General features: G+C 36.2%; 1 protein-coding gene across 2 annotated transcripts in view; it reads right to left on the minus strand.

Annotated features, from left to right (window-relative positions):
• The window catches only part of BRWD1 (bromodomain and WD repeat domain containing 1), a 56,555-nt gene that overhangs the window by 20,290 nt on the left and 15,570 nt on the right, over positions 1 to 20,695 (minus strand). For both annotated transcript variants that reach the window (XM_051614961.1, XM_051614952.1), the window contains exons 14-29: positions 19,745 to 19,895; positions 19,028 to 19,162; positions 17,366 to 17,494; positions 15,848 to 16,073; positions 15,235 to 15,420; positions 14,688 to 14,871; positions 13,784 to 13,874; positions 12,891 to 13,031; positions 11,041 to 11,126; positions 10,032 to 10,227; positions 8,637 to 8,753; positions 8,421 to 8,528; positions 7,916 to 8,040; positions 7,718 to 7,800; positions 7,156 to 7,267; positions 2,585 to 2,646 (exon numbers count right to left, since the gene is read on the minus strand). In XM_051614961.1, coding sequence (XP_051470921.1) covers positions 2,585 to 2,646; positions 7,156 to 7,267; positions 7,718 to 7,800; positions 7,916 to 8,040; positions 8,421 to 8,528; positions 8,637 to 8,753; positions 10,032 to 10,227; positions 11,041 to 11,126; positions 12,891 to 13,031; positions 13,784 to 13,874; positions 14,688 to 14,871; positions 15,235 to 15,420; positions 15,848 to 16,073; positions 17,366 to 17,494; positions 19,028 to 19,162; positions 19,745 to 19,895 — 2,132 coding nt within the window. The remainder of the gene's footprint in view (positions 1 to 2,584; positions 2,647 to 7,155; positions 7,268 to 7,717; positions 7,801 to 7,915; positions 8,041 to 8,420; positions 8,529 to 8,636; positions 8,754 to 10,031; positions 10,228 to 11,040; positions 11,127 to 12,890; positions 13,032 to 13,783; positions 13,875 to 14,687; positions 14,872 to 15,234; positions 15,421 to 15,847; positions 16,074 to 17,365; positions 17,495 to 19,027; positions 19,163 to 19,744; positions 19,896 to 20,695) is intronic.

Below are 20,695 nucleotides of genomic sequence, written 5' to 3' on the forward strand. Positions count from 1 at the left end.
TTAACTCCAGGTTCAACTTGAGTTGAAACAAATTCTGCAACTGAACTTCCTGAAGACAACACTAAGAGAAAGTAGCAAGTAATACTGCTACACTTACATAAGGTTGTGTCAAGAAGAACTCAACATGGTGTCTGGTACTCCATTGCATAAGTGCTCAAGAGGGATTTTCTCCTGCAGGAGTAACAACTAAAGCAGAATGACAGACTAAAACAAACAAAACTCTATCCTTCTCAACAAGTGTGTAAATATCTTTGCTTTGTGTTGTAAGCAGCAGCCTAGTAAAGGTGACACAGAAGACTTGTCGTAACTCCCGGCATGTTTTTATGTATATACACATATAGACACACACTCATATATATATATATATACACACATATATATATATATAACCATATGATCTCATCTTCAGGAGTAGATTGGTCATAGAAAGATGAACCCCCAGAAGGATTGCAGTGCTTACAGTACAGGTACAGGCAATTAATACATACAACAGCCAGTCCATACCATAGTGATTTAGTAAGTAGGCCGCTAAAAACTGAACTCTACGTGTATATGGACAAGGTTTTCCTGCTCTTGACAGCACTGTCCCTGACAAGGCAAGCACTTGAAATCTGACGCTGTCTCTTGATAAATATAACACAAAAACTTTTGCTTGCAGGATACAAAGGTAACATATTAAAGTTGTGACCTGCTAGTTAGTCTAACTTCAGTGCTCCGGTATGTTTACCTTAGTAAACTGAATGAAGAAGACATATAAAGTATAATTTCAATCTGATCTGTAAGTCGGTCTAAGGAAGAAAGGAAGGGAAAGCAAAAAAGGTTTAACCCTTGTTTTATACTGTATTGTCAACATAACGATGCCTTCCAAAAATGCACAGAACCTTTCTGTAAGAGCTTTACTTCCCTGCAGAGTGCCATTTTCTGCCTGGAAAGAAAGGTAGAAAATAAGGAGTTCCAGACTGTCCTTAGAGAATTTTTGTTCATCTAGCTTAGTGGTTGCTGTGATACTGATCATTGACCTGTTCAGAGAATGCTATCCTCAATTCCTTGACCTTGTCCAAAAATATACATTTGTTTTTAGGCTTCTTTTTTTTCTTCCCATGTGTCCCACTTCCTAGTTTTCTTGTGGTAAAGTCATAGCTCCTCCAATTGATCAAACTTTAAGCTTTTAACATGGCAATAACAACTTACTAGATCAAAGAAAGAGGTTCCAATTTGCCTCTGGTACAGCCAGTAAATGACGACTGATGCATTTAATACTATCCAGATATAAATTAGCATCTGTAGGAGGTCTCTGTCATTGGTGTAGCATTTTCAAGAATTCTAGCTCCTTTATTCTATTAATAAAGTGGTCAAGAACACTACTCTTTGTATTTCATTCCATACAAGGAAGAGGTGATAATTAATACACTGATATAAACAGCAACTTCAACTGTAGTTTACAGCATCTAGAAGAAATCCTGACTTCAGTTCACACATAAGATCTGTGAGCCTCTAACAGTAATATGACTGTTTCTCAGTGTCATATCACCAGTTCACAATGAGTAAGAAAAGCTTCTGTATGGTAGGAGAGAGATGTCAGTGATGGAATGTTTCCATTAAGTCTCTGTGTGTAAAACCAAAATCCTCTTGATTACTTGTTTTCTACAAACTAAAATGTACTAAGATTTCAATTTTACATTTTAATTTCAGACTGTTTTGCAGAATTAGTCATCACAAGATTTGACTGAAGCAGCCAGCTAACATTTCAAAGATAGACAGTCAGGTGGCTACTGAGAACATCCACATGTGCACAATATACTCATATTTCAGAAAAAAACATAGCATAAGCCTCTCTGGTGTTTGGGAAGTAAGCTAACTCCTGGCAAAGGTTATAAAGAAAATAAGTGTATTTCTGACAGCTTGTTCAGTAACTATTGCCTCAGTATTTCACAAATTTTCCTTCCTCCACCCAGCTGTTACTGACAAGCACTGTAAAACTGTATTGAGTAAGACAAACCAGGAACCCAGCTGTTTAATTTACAGTTGATTTGGATTTGACCAGCAAACTTTATAAATTGCTGGTTTAAAACTATGCGGTAAGGATCTGCCAGCTGCAAATTATTTTATATACATTCTTCCCCCACACTGCTCCACCCTCTTGTACTATAATGTATCACAACAAACTAATATTTTGAAACTTGAGATGTTTTTGAAACTTGACATTTGGAAGTAGCAGGTTTTATTGCATACACCAGAGATACACATTTGAAATATTTCCTTCAAAACTGCTCTGTCAGATGCAAAGGGAAAAAATATAGATATATTCAAGGTATTTCACCAAATCTGAAACAAGACTGTCTTTAAGAACTTTGTTGCCTAAACATGTAAACACCCTCATGACATTTTCTGTAATTTAAAAGACAATACAACTATTACCATATCACTTCCACACGTTAAGTGGATATGCATAATTGATACTGTACTCAGATGACTTAGCATAAAGAGTCACAAGAAAGACAGGGGTGATCTACCTGCATGAACAAAGGAACTGGGAAGAGGGAGAAGCATATTAAGCTGTTTTATTAAGTGAGTTTCTACCTACCATTATCAGGAACTGGTTCCATGTCCCACGGGCTAAGCTTTTCAATTTCACCATTGTCCCATCTGATTCACCAAGTTAAAAAAAAAACAAAAAAACAAAAGAAGGATATGTTGAATCAGAAGTATTGCCTCCCAGCATATTTAAATTACAGCTATTTTTTAGGTATTCATAAAATACTGTATAAACATGCATATAAAAAAAAGTATTAGCTAGCAACTATCACAGTGCAAAAAGGAAACACTCTTCATACTGAAATTCAAATTAAAATTGTGCTCCTGATTTTGGCTATATGCAGCTTACCCAATATAAAAATCAATTTCACAAAGCCTGCACTAAGAAGTTGAAGAAGAAAAATAAGCCATACACTTGGAAAAAGGAGATAGCAGCAAAGGCAAGATACGAGAAAAAAGACACAGGAGAGTGTGGATTTTTTGGCTAACCACAACAGTAGTTCTACATGTCCATAGGAAGTTTCAGAAAAAGGCAGAACAGTACATGAGGTATTTGGTATTTTAACATTTTGTTTTATAAGGCATACCACATTAAGACGAAGTAAGGACCAAAAGGAAGCAAAGGCAAACACAGTTGGTATTGATAGTCCATCCGTATATTCACTCTGATACTTAATTTTTAGTTAATGGTTTAATTTTGAGATATCTTCAAATCCTACCACTTTTGAGCATATTTCTACATGGTTCTAAAGACACAAAAAAAGCCAACAAATTTTGGCACAAAGACAAGAAAAGCCCAACTGGATCAGCTTAATGCCCAATTGGTCAGGCTAGACCAGTGATTTGTGGTTTTGAAACTACGACTGACATGCTGTTTACTGAGACAGTATACCCTGGTACTCATTCTACTCTACCATTCTACTCATATTTCCAGCATTCGTTATCACTGTATTGTTCTAGGCACGTTTGTAAATACCTCCCAACCCATTTCCTTTTGTCTAATACCTTTTTGAACCTGCTGATACTGTTTCCACGGCTTCCAGTGTCTATGTATTTCCAAAGTCCACTACCCCCAATGTTAAAAAAACAAACCCAAACTCCAGCCTCAAATATGACTAAGAACCACCCTTTTGCACCTTATCCTTTAACCAACTTTAAACACAGAGAAGTATATGCTCCAATCCTAAGTCACCTTATTTTCTTTAATATCTCTTGAAGAGAAATTCTGTCAAAGTCTTCTTTAAAAAAATCCAAATATATGCTGTCCACTGTCCACTTTATTCACATGCTTATCAACAAAGTCACAGAACTTCAAAAGATGTAGAGAGGCAGAACTTCCCTGTAAAGATGCAGTGCTGGCTTTTTCCTACAGCTGGGTTTATCTTTACACTTAGTATCCTGTATTATAAGCTCATACCAGAAACTGAAGTCAAATACAGTCAGTCTACAGTTCACCAGTTTCCCTCCAGAGCCTTTTCTGTCTGCAGGAGTTACAACAGCAATTGGCCAGTCCACCAGTGGAGCATCCAACTCTAGGACTGTTCGCAACTTTGCCAGGAGTTTCATTAGAATTCTTCAAATGCTTGGGTGAATGTCATCTACTTCTTATGACTTAATAAACTTACGTATTTAGTCTAATACCTCCTGTGTATTTATTTCAAGCAAAGTGAAAACTTAGATGATCATTCTTATAATATTTTATAACCAAAACTGCGCAGGCAAAAGCATTTGCCCATTATTTTGGATTACCCACTGACTTGGGAAAAACAGGATCCACATCCACCTTCAGCCTGCCTGCTTAGGAACTAGCAGAGTTCTTTAAGGTTCTGAAGATTCATCCATTTGGTGGTCTTCCCAAGTTAATGTAACCACACTTCAGAAACTGATGGCATTCGTAAAAGTATATACTACTTTATAACATTGCATTAAAAGACTTAAAACAGTTAAGTAAAGCTTAAGCCCCATTTCATTCTCCTGAAGCTCCACTCATCCAGGTAATACACCTTAATATATAAAGCTCCTTCTACACAAATACTTTATTTTTTCTGGCCAACAAAATAACAAAACATTGAATGTATACATCTTGCATTTATTTCTTCTCTATACAATAGCGATGGTGATAACTTGAAATTATTCCTGTGTGACAACCTGGTTTCAATTAAATTATTTGGCAATTTCTCCACTTCGTCTCATTAAAAAGTAGTTTCTCACATTCTAAAATCATTAAGCGTTTTGAAGCCAGCTTTCAAAGGTTGTTTCTGGTATAAAATAGAAAAATGCTTAGATTCCAATAAAGCTCTATTCCACAACTGGCAAAGAACAATCACAGATGTACAAATTCAACTGGATTAGCAAAATTCTACCATTTAAAAAAGCACCAAATCCTGAGTGAAGAAGAGACACAGCATACGAGAGTCACAAACATTTGTGTTTAGGCTGTTATTTCCCACTTAAACAGATGTAAAATGAAATGTAATTAAAAATCTTTTTGCATGCAATGTACAGAGCATATTAATGCAAATCAGAAAGCTATTGCTGCTGAACCACATGTAGATTCTTGGGTCAACAAGACTCAAGAGTCTTGAACACAGGCTTGTATTTACAAGAAGAGCCAAGGACCCAGCCAAGTCACAAAACCTAACCATACCTGCAAAACACGCCAGACATTTTCATATATACGTCTTAGGAATCTTCCCTAGAAGAGTTGTTTGTGAGTCACACTCTCTACAGAAGCAGCAGAAATCTTTAAAGAGCTGTCTTTTGAAAGTGCTCTTTAAAGAGCACTACATTCCTTGCCTATTCAATTATTAAACTAACATCAAAGCAGTTCTACATTTTCCTCTGTTGAAGGCTGGTGCATTAAAATACTGAAATATCCTTTAGTGTTCACAGAACAAAGGAGTCTAGGAAATGTGCTATAGGCTCTTTTTCGTAACTGGAAACTTGCACTTTGAACTGGCCGAGAAAACAACCAAAACCCCATCTAAAATTCCTCTTAAGGAACTACTGTGATTACGTAATAAAACACATTAAAGGTACAACATATGGAATGTAAAATTTTTCCCCATGGACTTGAGTAAGATGCCAGTAAGCATCCAGTACCATTTTAGTTTTCAAAGATTTTCTCTTTAAAAGAAGAGTCTGAAGAAGAATGAAATGATAACAAGAAATCAGTGTACAAATAGTGTGAAATTCAGTTTTTAATCTGTATGTACTTTCACATTGTGGGTGATTAAACAACTGTTAGAAAGAAAAAACAAGTACTTGTACATACTAACAGATAGCTTCTATGTAGAAGCATCTTAGCTTTATCATTGTCAGGAACATAAAGTCCTTTACAGTCTGATTATCTTTTGTACAAACTTAGTGTTGATGCCACTTTTACTTAAAGCATATCAAGACAGACAATTTGCTAACTGTAGCCGTAAAAGCAAAAGTGAAAATTCACTTGCGAAAGCCATACAGGACAAGAACTTCAATCTGTAAGTCAATTACACCTTTCCACTAAGGAATATCAATGGGATAGATCACAAGTAACTCAGATGAGACAAGGAACCAAAATACATGATGTTACCAGTCTCACAGAACTACCTATTAGCTACAAGTATTTCCTCTCTTTGGGATGCATGACAGGCTCAAAAGTCTCTGTGTGAAAAAAAAGTAAAAAGCCCTCTAACACTGAAACTCTAAATATCAAATATACTGTAACAGACATGGGAATAACCTCTGGTCATGACAGAAATAAGACTTTTATGTATTAATTAATTATGCTCCTTACAGTCCTCCCTTGCTGGCAGAATCCAAGGCAAGCAAGATCCCAGAACGATTCCAGACAACTTGGGACACGGCAGGACAAGAGCAATATTCTGATTCTGAACACTGAGGTCCAGAGTTATCTTTGTTCACTTATCTTTCTTTTCTTTGATTATGTCCTGACAAGTAGGCTGCTCAAAGGGATTAGTATGTTACAGGTAACACAAGGTTACATTATCTTCCAGTTATGTAGCTAAATATCACCTAACAGGCAATCAAAAGGTGAAACCAGAAGTGGGACCTATACAATAGGGAATATGGCAGAATACCACTAGGCAATGAGAAGACTCAAGTTCTGTCTTCACATTAATGTGTCAAGCATGAAGACATCGGAAACATCTTTTACAGGAGTCTCAAGTGATAGCATGACATCATCTTATATGTATACTTGCTCCTGTGGACTATAATGTGAAAGACAAAAGTGCGAGAACTGTGAGCATAAGGATCATGAAGTCAGCAACAGCAGAAGAGATTCAGCATGCCCTATCCAAACCAAATTATTAACATACAGTGGAAATTGTTTGCTTCGTGGAAGAGATTCAGCATTGGTCATTGCAGAAAATTACTCAGAAATGCGAAAGAGATCAATAACTTTTAGGATATTACTATTCACTAAAAAGTTGCCAGAAGTACCTTCATGTTCACATTGTGCTAGATCAGTAACCTGAAAACATTAAAAAGTGGTGATAATAATACAACCGGAAAAATAATTTGAACAATGTATACATTCTCATACTAGTAAGTCAGCTATGTAAGAAGGCAACCTACACTACTAACATCAGAAGTGTAAAATCTTTTTATACTTACTTAACACTGTAACACTGAAAGTGACTATCTGGATATTGAGGCTGATAAGGTTCTTGACCCAACACTGTTCCAAACCACCATGCGTCATCAATAATGGATCGGAACCTATCAGCTAGAGCAAAAAAAAAGTCCACTCAGATACTTTACTAGGAAAACTTATTTAACAATGCTGCTTCTGCATACAGTTAGAAAAAAAATTTGATCAATGTATTTCAGCTGAAAAGTTCTGAACCCATTGATATTCAAAATAAAAGATGAGACAACTTACTATACCAAGAAAATACAAGTGCTAAAATCAAAATAAATTTGCTACTTAACTATAAAATAAGAAAAAACTACAGTCTCAATATATGTTTTGAAGACTATTAGATGCATGGTAATCCCTCCAAAATGCTTAGCAGAGCAGATAATAGGCTCAAATTTCTAAAGGGTAAAGGGACATTACCTACCAGAGAGCCCCCTCAAATTTAAAGCAAGAAGCATCTAGCATATTCAGCAATTAGCCAAGGACAAGTGTTTTATTTCAAAATAATTTAGTCAAATACTTAGAAAACACACATACAAGCTTGCCAGTTCCTTTGCCGTGCTTCTTCATAGAACTGACGTAATATAAGGAAGTCGATAACATCTGGCATATCATGGTATCTAGATTAAAAAAAAAAACAAAACACCTTTCACGTGTGTGCCCTAGGGCTTTAGGAAGAAAGTTAGAAATAAATGTATTTTTAAATACTTTTCAGAAAAAGAAAGCTGCACATACCTGATAGAAAATGATTTGTCTGTATGTTTTCCAGTGGCATGATCTATAAAAGCAAGCTTTAGGCAACACAACGTGGGAGGACCAACTTCATATCTAATTCCAACAATTTTTACTAATTCCTGATCCTAAAGGTAAGAACAAATAGTTTCAGCAAGTATTACCTTCTGGACTATGCACAGAAGTATTAAGTTAAAATTAGTTAACCAAGCACATGAATTGCACCCACATCCAAAAAGCCACAAATTTTGAAACTCTATTTGAGATTTTAGTGGAAGACAGCCTGACAAACTTCCCAATTTTGACACAGCTATTTATATTTGGGCTTCCCACAGGTTACTCTGAAGATACTCTGTTAATTGCAGACACACTTTCCCTTGTTGTTTCTATAGGGAAACATGATGGGAAATGTCATTACTTCATAAATCAATGTTTTGCAAACAATGTAATACAACTCTTCATTCACAGACTATTAGCATTGAACCCACAGTATATTCAATGTACTTACCCTAAGGACTACTTTTCTCCATGGCTCCTTGTGGGGATTCAGTTTGTAAATGTTATTTCTTCTGACCGCTTCAATGTAAGCTTCATGTCCTTGTCTAAAATATATCACCTAAAAAAACCCCAATAAAACCACAAATAGTAAATGTTAGCCTATATTTAGTAACTAGAATAATGTTAGTTAACACAAGCTTTTACAGATTTTCATCCACGTTCCTACCTCATCGCCCATCTGAGGAACAAAAGGGGATCTTCGAAGAGCTGTGTCTGTTATCCAAATGGGAGGATGCCAATCATAGGACAATTCCAAGTTTACAGGTTGTGTTGCAGCATTAGCCTGCAAATTAAATAGATAGCAAGATTAGACATAATGGACATATTGCTGACATCAAAACTACTAATTCAATTTTCATTTGGCAGACAAAAGGTTAACTTGTAAAAGACAAACATGCACTTCCAAAACGTATTAGCAAAATTCCTCCAAGGCTTTGCTCAAAATTCCTCAAGGCTTTGGAGATATGGACAGTGGGATTGAGTATATCCTCAGCAAGTTTGCTGACGATACCAAGCTGTGTGGTGTGGTTGACACCCTAGAGGGAAGGAATGCCATCCAGAGGGACCTTGACAGGCTGGAGAGGTGGGCCAATGCCAACCTCATGAAGTTCAACAAGGCCAAGTGCAAGGTCCTGCACCTGGGTCGGCACAACCCCAGGCACAAATACAGGCTGAGGGAACAATGGCTGGAGAGCAGTCCTGAGGAAAAGGACTTGGGGGTGGTACTTGATGAGAAGCTCGACATGAGCTGCCAGTGTGTGCTGGAGCCCAGAGAGCCAAACACATCCTGGACTGCATCAAAAGAAGCGTGGCCAGCAGAGCCAGGGAGGCGATTTTGCCCCTCTGCTCTGCTCTGGTGAGGCTGCACCTGCAGTACTGTGTACAGCTGTGGAGCCCTCAGCACAGAAAAGATGTGGAGCTGCTGGAGAAGGTCCAGAGAAGGGCCACCAAGATGATCAAAGGGCTGGAGCACCTCTGCTATGAAGACAGGCTGAGAGAGTTGGGGCTGTTCAGCCTAGAGAAAAGAAGGCTCTGGGGAGACCTTCTAGTGGCCTTCCAGTACCTGAAGGAAAGCTGGGGAGAGGCTTTTCATCAGAGAAGATAGTGATAGGACAGGGGTTTTAAACTGAGAGAGGGAAGATTTAGGTTAGATAACAGGAAGAAATTCTTCCCTATAAAGGTGGTGGGGAACTGGAATGGGTTGCCCAGGGAGGTTGCTGATGCCCCATCCCTGGAGGTTTTTAAGGCCAAGTTGGACGTGGTTTTGTGCAACCTGATATAGTGGCAGAGTTCCCTGCTCATGGCAGGGGGGTTGGAACTTGGTGATCTTCAAGGTCCCTTCCAACCCTAATGATTCTATGATTCTAAGTTGTAATTGTATTTGTAGTACTAATACTAAGCATTCCTTTCCTATATGAAGATTTAAGTGAACAAGTTTACTATTATGCAGGTCTTAAAAGAAATAGTTTTATAATTTAAGATGGCAGTCTCAATAAAAAAATCCAGGTTTAAACACATAAGAGAGAAGTTAATTAAAGAGTAGAAGAAATTAACTCTATACCTCCTCCTGCTTTCTTGGTTTGGGCTTTTTTCTCCTTTTTCTTCTTCTTCTCTTTGGAGGAGCTGATATCTCTGCTGATACTTCATCTTCTGAAGTACTGCAATATCTGATAACTTTCCGTCGAGAAGTCCGTACAGGAGGTTGTAGGTTAATTCCTGCGTCAGCAATCCAGTCAGAGTACCTACTTGAAGAATCACTGTTCATAGGGAATGGGGGTCAGGAAAAATAAAAACATAGGATCAAGTTTCAGAATGCTAAATTTCTCTAAGACAAATATTTGCAGATATAGGTTACTGTTGAGAGCACTTTCAAAAGAAATAAAATTACTTTAGCCTGTTGTAACAATTTCTTCACTTGTTGTTTAACAATTTTTCAGGAACACAGTATTTCAAAGCGTTTTTTTAAACACACTCAGGCCTGGTGAATTCTAAAATCAGTAATTTAATTCAAGAAAATGTGCAGTGAAATTCTGGAAATCTCACAGGTACGCATTTGCTTTTTTTCCTCTCTCCTCCATATATTTTAGGTCTACTACTACAGAGTGCTAGAAAGAATATCCAAAAAGCCATAGAAAAGTTATTAAAAAGTTGTCTATAACTTCAGTTCTAAACAAAATTACAACCTTATCAAAATTAGGATTTTTTCCCTATAATATTTGAATTATAAACTGACTGCTGCTGCAGTATTAAAAAAAAAAAACACCGACAACTAAAACTTAGAACCAAACAAAACCCCCTCAAAAACCCTACAGAACAAAACACACTACAAAAAATTTTCCAGACTGTCTTCTTTCTCTTGGCCCTCTAGCAAAAAAGGAAAAGGATTTTAAACTATATTAAAGACAAAAATATTCTGGTGAAATGGAACACCAAATTGCAATGCAAGGTGTCAGTACATTACTACAAGAAATATTACATACAAAGCACAAGACAACTACCACAAAGCTTTTAACTTGCCAAAATTCAAGTAAGACTCCTTACAGAAAAAGATGAAGCTTGTTTGTTTTTACCTTGAACTGTTACTGTTGCTTTTCTTGTCACTTCTCCACTCTTCCTCTTCCTCAGATGAGCCAGAGCCCTCACTTTCTTCAGCTTCCTGAATATAAAAATATGCAGTCAGTCCAAAACTTTCTCACACCACATTTTTTTAGGGTTTGAAATGCAAGCCACATTGCACATTCATGTCTGCATATTATTAAGTTAGGAAGAAATTTGGTAAAAAGAGTTGTTGAAATGGAAATGAAAGTAATTCTTTGCAGCTGATTTCAACTCTTAACCTCAGGAGCACACTATTAATCACCTTAGAAGCACACTATTTATCAATAACTTCTGTATATTCAGTCACATTTTATTAGCCACATGTGGATCCACCTACTGTGGCCATTCTTCAGAAAGCAACACTTCTATCCCCCTACCATATGACAGTTGTACTTTTTTCCTCATTTAAGTTCACAACATTTATCAGAACAAAGTGAAGGGTGATTCTGATTCCTTCAAATTCCAGACTCGAGATGCTGTAATGAGGTCACGTAAAATACACAATAAAATTTTAACTTTTAAGAATGAAATGGAAGAATTTAAAGAATGCAAAAGGCACAAATCAAGGAAAACAAGATTTAACTTGCAACTTCAATTTTGATACTGTTTGGATTAGTCCAACTGAGTATTTGTTTGTAGTTTTCAGAGCAACAAAGAGCCTTCCCCCTAAGACCTGTTCATTAAAGTGTACAGGATGGACAATGCCCACTGAGTCAGTCCTTCTTTTTCATCCTAACATTTGGAGGATTAAAAAGAACAAACAAAAGGCCTTATTTACATGAGTTCGGCTTTTTATAGTATTTATAGCGTAGGGGTTTTTTTAGTATTATCAAATCCAACATAACTTGAAAAATATTTAAGTATATGTAGTATTGACAGGACAGTGTGCATAACTCTCCTATTTGTGTTTTGCATGCTTTGAATTTGTTCGTTGCCAGAAGTCTCCTGTCAAGTCCCCTCCAACCTTATTCCCAAAATAAGGAAAATCTGAACTTATAATTAAATTACGTGATTAATTATTTTAGAACACATAAGAATTCTTTATTCAGAGTCTAGGAGAAGAGAGTTCATTTCCAAAGAATATCATTCTTCATCTTACTTACAAAATTATCTTATCTCCTGAACATCCTTAAATTTGTTCACCATCCTTCCTTAACAAAATTATTAGTCCAACAGGTCCAACTTTCTTTGCTCCTTCCACTTCTTCCCCCTTTCCCAGTTTGAGGCTATTTCCTTGTGTGCAAAGCAAGACAATTGTACTCCAAGCAGTCCTACCACTGATTTACAGCATATGATAACACAACAGTCAAAAGCTCCTGCTACCCACAGCAAAGCTCTCCTTCACCCCAAGCCAGGACTTGGGCCAGGATAAACCGACTGTGGGAGAATCACATTACCAGGCTGTAACAATGCTTTAACAAGAACTTCCAGAATTTCCAGTTTTAGGTGTGAAAACAAATTTGGAAGGTTTTGCAGAGAAAGAGCAAAACACATCTAAAATCCGAAGTTCACCTTAAACCAACCTTAGCACTGTACACCATCTTTTTGCCTTGGCCTGTGGATTTGGTTTAGAAGATTCTCAGTAAAAACAGTTGAACTATGTCATTTTTAAAATGACAGGAATGTTTGCCACTACTAAAGCACCAGATAACTAGGTTTGAGAAGTGTTAACAATAATGATGCTGACAGAAACACTTCCCTGGTAAAAGAGGGTTTTCCTTTTGCTTGCTTGTTTGTTTTAAGAAAGAAAAGGCACTTTTACATGAAACTTCACTTTTTGAGGAAATCAAGTTCAAAACTCAGAACTCTGAAGAGAACTCACCTGCTCTATCAAGCCAAAGCAGTTCTCTCTTTCCTCATCAGAAGAATCCAGTTGTTCAATGTTATTCCGAGTTCGGTAACTGGCATATTTGCGCCTATGCAGTCTACGCTTTGATTGTATTAATGAAGACTCAGAGTCACTCTGTTTTATACAAGAAGTGAAAAAAAGAGGTTATATAAACACACACGTGGCAAGTGTTTGTGGGCATGAAAGAGCAGCTAAACACCGTGCTGAATGTAAAAACTGCCTCAATCACATCACAGCATAATCACATCAAAACTTCTCTTCATTGTATTTCCTGTAAGCAAATAGTTTTAAATTTGCTGTTCCAAATTTAGTATTTAGTGATTGTCTAGGGAATTACTCTTTAAAATAAAGCAGTATTAAAAGCAGTAAAATAAGCCATTTTTCCTTCTTACTGATTGCTTCAAAAAAATAATAATGAAAAAATCTTTAAAAATGGGGCAAGTCTGAAAAAGTTACCCCATACACAAAACATTGTAATCTAAAATAAAATTACAAGGTAAGAGCAATTTAGCCTCTAACTCTTCAGGTGTAAGACCTTGAACATTCTCACTTGCACCTCCATGCTTTAGCAGGAACCTGAACAACTGTCTTTGAAACTTCTACTGCAGTAAAGCCAGAAAAGCCTGAAAATCAAGCCTGCCTTTCAAAATTACTGCCAAATACCTTAGATGGAAGGAGGCTTGACTGAAAGAAAAAAGAATTCCAGGTATTCATAAAAATAAATCAAACCTTGTTCTGCAATAAGTGGAAGCTGAATCAGCAGAAATCTTTGAAGACCATGCCTTCAGAAATGTCTACCTTCATTTTTTAAACCATTATTTGTATCTGGGTGCAGAATGCCCATTTTCTTAGGAGCTGTTGCATACCTTTTCCAATGACTCGAATGACTTTTTCTTCTCTGTTGCATAAAGATCTCTCTCTTCTTCCCCTTTTGCTATTTGATACTCTTCCTGCTTCCTACAAGAAAGTAATGAAAATTAATTCTACATCTGTTTTGACAATGCTAAAAAGTTAAATACATTCCCTTTAAAGGATCTATCTGGAAAACCCTAACACCTAATTCCATTACCTTATTGATTTTAGATGCTATTACTTAAACACTTATAAAATAAGTCTTCTCATTTCCAGATTTAAAAAGATGCATATTATGGAAGTCTTACTTGCAAATATCAGAATATAACAAAATTTTTCAAGCCCACTTTTAATCCTCATTTTTTCCTTTGCTATCATTCTAGCTCTCAAAACCAGGAAAGCCTTTTTAAAACTTCAGATATGTAGTAGTAAATGCAGCTATACCATTAAAAATAATTAGCCACTGATATTAATTCTCCTTTTCACAGATGCATACTGACAGTACTTTTGAAACTAGCTAACTGGTTTAGGATTTCAAGTGCTCAAGGCTGCTTCTGGTCATAACACATCACCCCCATAATACCTCAAAGAATCATAATCTCTGTAAACTCTTATGTAGAGTTAAATTCTATATTCCTTTATTTACAAAAAGCAAGAATCTAGAAAATCTAACTGTCCTTTAAGATGAGCAGAAGTATTTACATGTGGAAGAATCATTCTCTATTAAACTAGTAAACTTTTTTTTAGCTGAATGAACTTTACAATCAGAAGTTTTAAGCAGGGTTGACTGTAACACTGAACTATTTAAGTTTTACCATGTGTCTATTTTAGCTTAGGTCTAATAGCACGAGATTTAGAAAAAACAACTTGATCTGTTCTCTCTAGTAATATCTGCAGGCCAGTAAGCTGTCTACAGACCTGAGTAAGCTTGGTGGTATTTCTGGTACAACAACTCTTCGTCTCCAAGCCTGAAGGTCTCGCTCAGTAGCCATCTGACTTCGTGGAGCGTTTTGATGCATCTGTCGCACACCTTCAACTTGTCCACTACGTCGCAGACCAATATTGGGAGGAGACTGGATGTCTAAACTTGGTCTTCTAAAAGCTAAAATATACAAATAAAAATATTTTTTCCAGATAATACAGAATTGTAACTCTGTTTCTTCTTACTACAATGTACAAAATTAGTACTTTGTTATTTGAGTACTCTGCAAATATTATTAAATTCATAGCACTCTACAAAAAATACAATTTATGTTCTTTAAAAGAAAAAGTGAAAGTCTCTGTTTTGTAATTTAATCACAGGAGTAGCAGTGTTTTAATTAATAAAAATATCTTATCCAGGTATCACCCTGTTAAGGGAATCTTAGTCCTCAAAACAACATTAAAGTTTTTTTGCAATATTTCACATACTGGAATAAAAATTGAGATAGAACAATTACCTAAGACTTAATCAGCAAGTACTAACCTCTTCTAGGTGTTCCTTCCCCATTTTGTGGGCCACTTGAAGCAGATTCTTGATCAGCTCCAATTCTTTGATCTTGTTGTAGTTGTAACTGTCTAATCATGCCATCGAGAATGCTTGGCTCCAAGCCTTGTTCATCCTGGTCAATTGTCTGTTGGCCTATAACTTGTTCAACCACTTCTCCATCACCTTGCAAGTGTAATACAAATAAAATTAATGGGTTAACTAAATTACTGTAGCCAATTATTTAATTTCATTGTTCACATCACAGTGAGAGGTTCTACAACCAAAGAAAACCATTCTTGTAACGCTACCAATTGCTTATTGCAAATAAGACATTTATGGAATCTAGAAATTAAAGACAGTTTGTGCATGTTAGTGCCTGCAAAAAAAAAAAATTAAGAGATCCTTTTGAGCAACTAATTTTTTTTTTTGCTTGCTGAAAATTGTATTCCCTGTAGGACCTTTCAGCATCTTCAGTGAACATAAATACATGGTAGTCAGCATGTGAGAAAACAAGGGTTTTTCTAAATCACATATGTCTTAACTACTCTGCTCCCATTCAGAATCACTACAGTAACTCTTAACTGCTGGTCTTCAGTGACAGCGTTCTTACTTGTTGCAACATATCCAAGTTGAGGAATCAAATGTTCATCTGCACAATTCTCTCTTCCTGGCACCAATCTTTGATATTTTGTTGGATGAGGGTTTCCATCCACATCTACTAAGAAGGGAGGGGGCATGAGATGAGGAGCCTGTTGAGTCTGCTCATCTAGGACGTAATTGTTAGAGTCTCGAATAAGTGGCCGGTAATCAGTGTGGAAGAACATCTGATCAGGAATCTAGAAAGAAATTGAGTTATTATATTATCAATTTGGAAAAAAAAACAACTAAAGAACAGAGAAGAAGTAGTGACACTATAATACTTAAAAATCTCCTTAAAAATAAAAGAAAGGGCAAGTTCCCAATATAAAGAGTTATGCACAGCTACAATTAACCTGTATGGATATTCCACTACTCTGATTTTTGTATGAAGCAACTTAAAGCAGAAACACTGCTTTACATTTAAAGTAAAAAATATTTTATGTCTCATTCTGTTGGTTTTTTTTTTTTCTACACAATTAAGAGAAGTTTCCTTGGTTTCCATGCAAGGAAATAATTGTATGAAGCATAAGCTCTGAAAGTAAAGTTCTTTCTTTATCATGCAAGTCCACCAGTAATGTTTTCTGAAACCTAATGCGGCTGAAGGAAAAGTTACAGGGTAGCAGATCACAGTCAGAATCTTTTTTGCAAGCAATGATGAGCAAGATGAAGAGAAAGTTTAAATTTCAGCTAAGAATGTAGAGCAACAAAATATAATAATTCTGTAAAGTTATAAACATGGAATTACTACTGCAACTTTCAAAAAACTGAAAGTGAAGAAAAGCATAGGCCAGAACTGCACTTTTTAGAGCTATTTAAAAAGAACAAACAAAAACAAACCCACAACAAAAAAACAAAACAAACAAACAGAAACACATGTATTTATCAAAACAAAACAGAAACAGGCTGATAAGAAAAAACCAAAATATTAATTACAGGCCTATTTTTCTAACATTTTAAAATTCAGAGTGTTGGATGAATATTTACTTTTGCTTATTTTAATCAAACTACTACTGTGAATTTGGGTTTGAATAAGGAAAGGCCTAAAGAACTACAAGTTACAGTATTTTAAATAAAACAGCAGATTGTTCTTAACATACACACAGTCTGCTTCTTTGTTAATTAGGTAGCAGTTCAATAAACTCTGTGATACATTCCAATCTTTAAACATTATACTACTTTTAGAAATAAGAAATAAAAATAATTGTACGGTCAAACAATTAACATGCAAATTAGCTGAGTGGAAGATGAAAATGTATTCCAGAAAAGTTCTTGGGAGTGACTCCCAAGAAAACCTATCACAGTGGTTGTTTCTGCTATTGCCAGGACCTTATGCAAACAAGAACTCTCAGACATCAAGGCAACCGTTACATTCAGATCCCATACCCCCACAAAAATTTTTTTACATCTGATGTTCTAAAGGAATCAATGTAGCTGAACTAATTTCAGTTAGAAGCTTGAATAAACAGTTCTAGTAAAAAGCAGAACTTACCTTTTCATAAGGCCTGCTACAGCCAAAACCAAATATCAAAAGGTGCCCATGAGAATCTGTACATGCAAAATGCTGCCCATCCGGTGAAAACTTACAGTCAAAAACAGCACCATGTCCTTGGCCTTCAATCTAGATTGAAGGAAAGAAACCCAAGACTATTTGACCAACATTTTTTTGAGCAAACAATAATGAAACAAGAAGTAATTGCTCTACCAAGAGTAGCCATGCACCTCTTAAATACCTCAATTAAAGCATGAATAATAATGTTACTTCCGTTTATTTCTTTTCTCCTTGACATGTGAATTTAAGTCCCAAATCATACAGTTTTAAAAGACGCAGTAAGTTTTCTTAACTTACTGTTAAGAAAAAAGAAAAAAAAAAAAAAAAGCTTATTGAGGCTTTTTAGCTGTTAGTACACTGCTTAAAAATAAATCACATCCAATATATACTGATTTTGTTAAACCACTTTCAGGAAAAGCACAGGGGATCTTAAAGCTAAAGAAAAAATAAATAAATTACTTTGCTATTACCTGTAGCCAGAAAAAAAAAATTAAAATTTAATATGAACATTGGATAGTAACTTCAGTCTCAGAATATAACCTATTTTAAAGTGCTAATCATGAGCTGTCAGCTGGCACAAATGTCACGGGAGCTGTTAAGAACCACACCGATCCACTAACACTCATGGTAACAATATTATCAATTTTATGACAGCTTAGAATACAAATATTTGTCCATAGTACTCTCAAAATGGTCTAAAAGAGGACCTTTCAGTCTTTGTAGATGGCAAGTCACCTCTATTAAGGAAAACAGCAATTACAAATGAGGAGCAAGAAGATCTTTAGTACTAAAAAAGTGAAAAAGCCCTGGTGTCTACTATTCACAACACCTCACAACAGGTGAAGTCTGAAGAGCTCAGACGCTGACTGTCATGAAAGTAAAGTCAAGGTCTGCTCCTCCACATGTACAATAGTTATGGTTGGAAGGCACCTTAAAAATCAACTCATTACAACCTCCCTGCTACTAGAAGGGACACCTCACACTAGATCAGGTTGCACAAGGCCTCATCCAACCTGGCGCCTTAAACACCTCCAGGAAGGGGCCTTCCACAGCCTCCCTGGGCAACCTATTCCAGTGCCTATTCATAAGTAGACTTCCATGTCTCAAAATCTTATCAAGATGTCCCTGACCAAATTAGATTTGGAAGCCTTACAAGAAAGTAGCAGCGGAAAGAAGCAGCAAATACTTTTGCAGAAGATCAGTGAACTGACTCAGCTTAGTGTAAAGTCCAGTGAGAGGCACCTGATTCAAGATAGATAATGGAAGCAGGCAGCTAGGAGCAGACAAGGGAGGCAATACTGGCCTTCCTTTTCTGCCACATTGAACTGTCAAAACTGGCTCCCAATCACTTTGCATCTACTGTTACTATAACCTAGAAACTCAAAGGTAAAAGCTCTAGAGAAAAACAAACTCCCAACTTTTGCTGGTTTGGTTTTTTAGGTGGGGTTTTGGTTGTTCATTTTTTGGTGTTTTGGTTTTGTTTTGTTGGGTTTTTTTTCCCAAAAGGTACAGAGGGTGTGCATGTTGGTGACAATTTCTGAAACTAGTATGTGAACACACTGCTATGTGTTAAGAAAAAATGGAGTATAAAAAAGGTCTTACCATATTAAAATAATGCTTTGTTTTTGTGCCTTTGGTAACGTCCCATATAAAGATGTTGCCATCATGACCCGCAGACAGCATTATCCTGGAATCAAAAGGATGGGTCTCCAAGACAAATACTTCATCCGCATGCCCCTAGAATTTAAAATTGCACATCACTTGCAAACAAGAAGACAAATCCACATTACTAGGATATTTATAGTAGAGACTAAAGCACTGCACTATCCGTTCCTGAGACTCAGACTTTCGGAAAATTAGTCCCCTACAAGCTGCCTTCAGAAATACATGGACTTTTACAAATTCCACAGTGTATCCACCTGGACTCCTACTTGCGGCACATCAGTAGGGCAAAAATTCAGGCAGCCAGAAAGACTTTAGAATTCTAAACTCAGTAATTCTCTAGATTCAAGCAAGAGCTCTAGAAATATGGAGCTTCTGCCACAGGACAGTGGACTATGCAATGGGCAAGTATATTACTGCACATAAACTTTTATTTATTCCAAAGGACAGTTCAATACAGCAGCTAGGGAAATAATTGTTCAAATGCAGGAGGAAGCAGCTAGTTTTGGTTAAAAAAAATGCAAGAAACACTACACTTGCTTTACCATTCATAAAGACCTTTTAAGACAAATCAGATCTAATCATGAACCCAGCATGCACACATCATTGCAATACTAGGAAATCCATCTACTTCAAGAAGAAAGGAAAATTACATACCACCAAGTCATGAAGCAATTGCCCTGTATAGGAATTCCAAACTTTGAGCAGATGATTATTCACAGCCGTAACAACATAGTTATCGTTTTGATTCCAAGCTATCATGGTGACTTTAGGCTTCATAAATTTGTCTTCTTCTGAGCATGCATCTCTATTTTAATGAGTTGAATAGGAGTGAGATATTTTTATTTAGCCCATTTCAATCTCAAAACACAGAAAAATAACCTTTTTCCCATGTTAATAAGCAGACAAGGGAAAGGAAGCTAAGAATTAAATTTGTTTTGAAACTTCAGTTCATAAATCTCATTCTTTTTGGAGCAATCAACAAAAAGTAAATCTGAATGCCTAGTATACTTATATCATAGGACATGATAACCTCTTCTATTTGAGATGCAAGGCAAAACGGCTTTCCTCTCTCATGGAGACTTGTCTCTTCTACAATTATACTCCTAACATAATTCCTTCAAAAAATCTGACTCTTCAGTCAAGAGCTTTCCAACTGTTTCAGAAGATAACCTCTACATTAATTAAGCCTTTTTTTCTGATCCCAACATAAAGATAATATTTTGTATTAACCTCAATCTATTGATGTTTCTCTCCCCAAAAATACATGTATAAGATACTGCAACACTCCCTTGTGAGCATCTCGGTCAACTGAAGGGACAAGCCTTCTTCAAAACACGCCTTCACGCAGTATTATCTATTCCAAGTCAAAGAGTAGCCTCTCGTACGAAAACAGTTATACACAACTACAATTGCACACATTAACCCAGGAAGATGCCACCATCAAATCTCAAATATTATTTTTTCCTCATTTCTAAGTAAAATAACATTTTTTTAAGGACTGCTTCATAAGAAGAGTTTGCAATTAGCCTCCAATCAACTAGTATACTCAAGGTTTGTTTTTTGTGTTTTTTTCTCCCCTTTATTTAATCACCTACAAATTAATTT

The sequence above is a fragment of the Apus apus genome, chromosome 1, assembly GCF_020740795.1.
Source record: "Apus apus isolate bApuApu2 chromosome 1, bApuApu2.pri.cur, whole genome shotgun sequence".
NCBI classification, from domain to species: Eukaryota; Metazoa; Chordata; class Aves; order Apodiformes; family Apodidae; genus Apus; species Apus apus.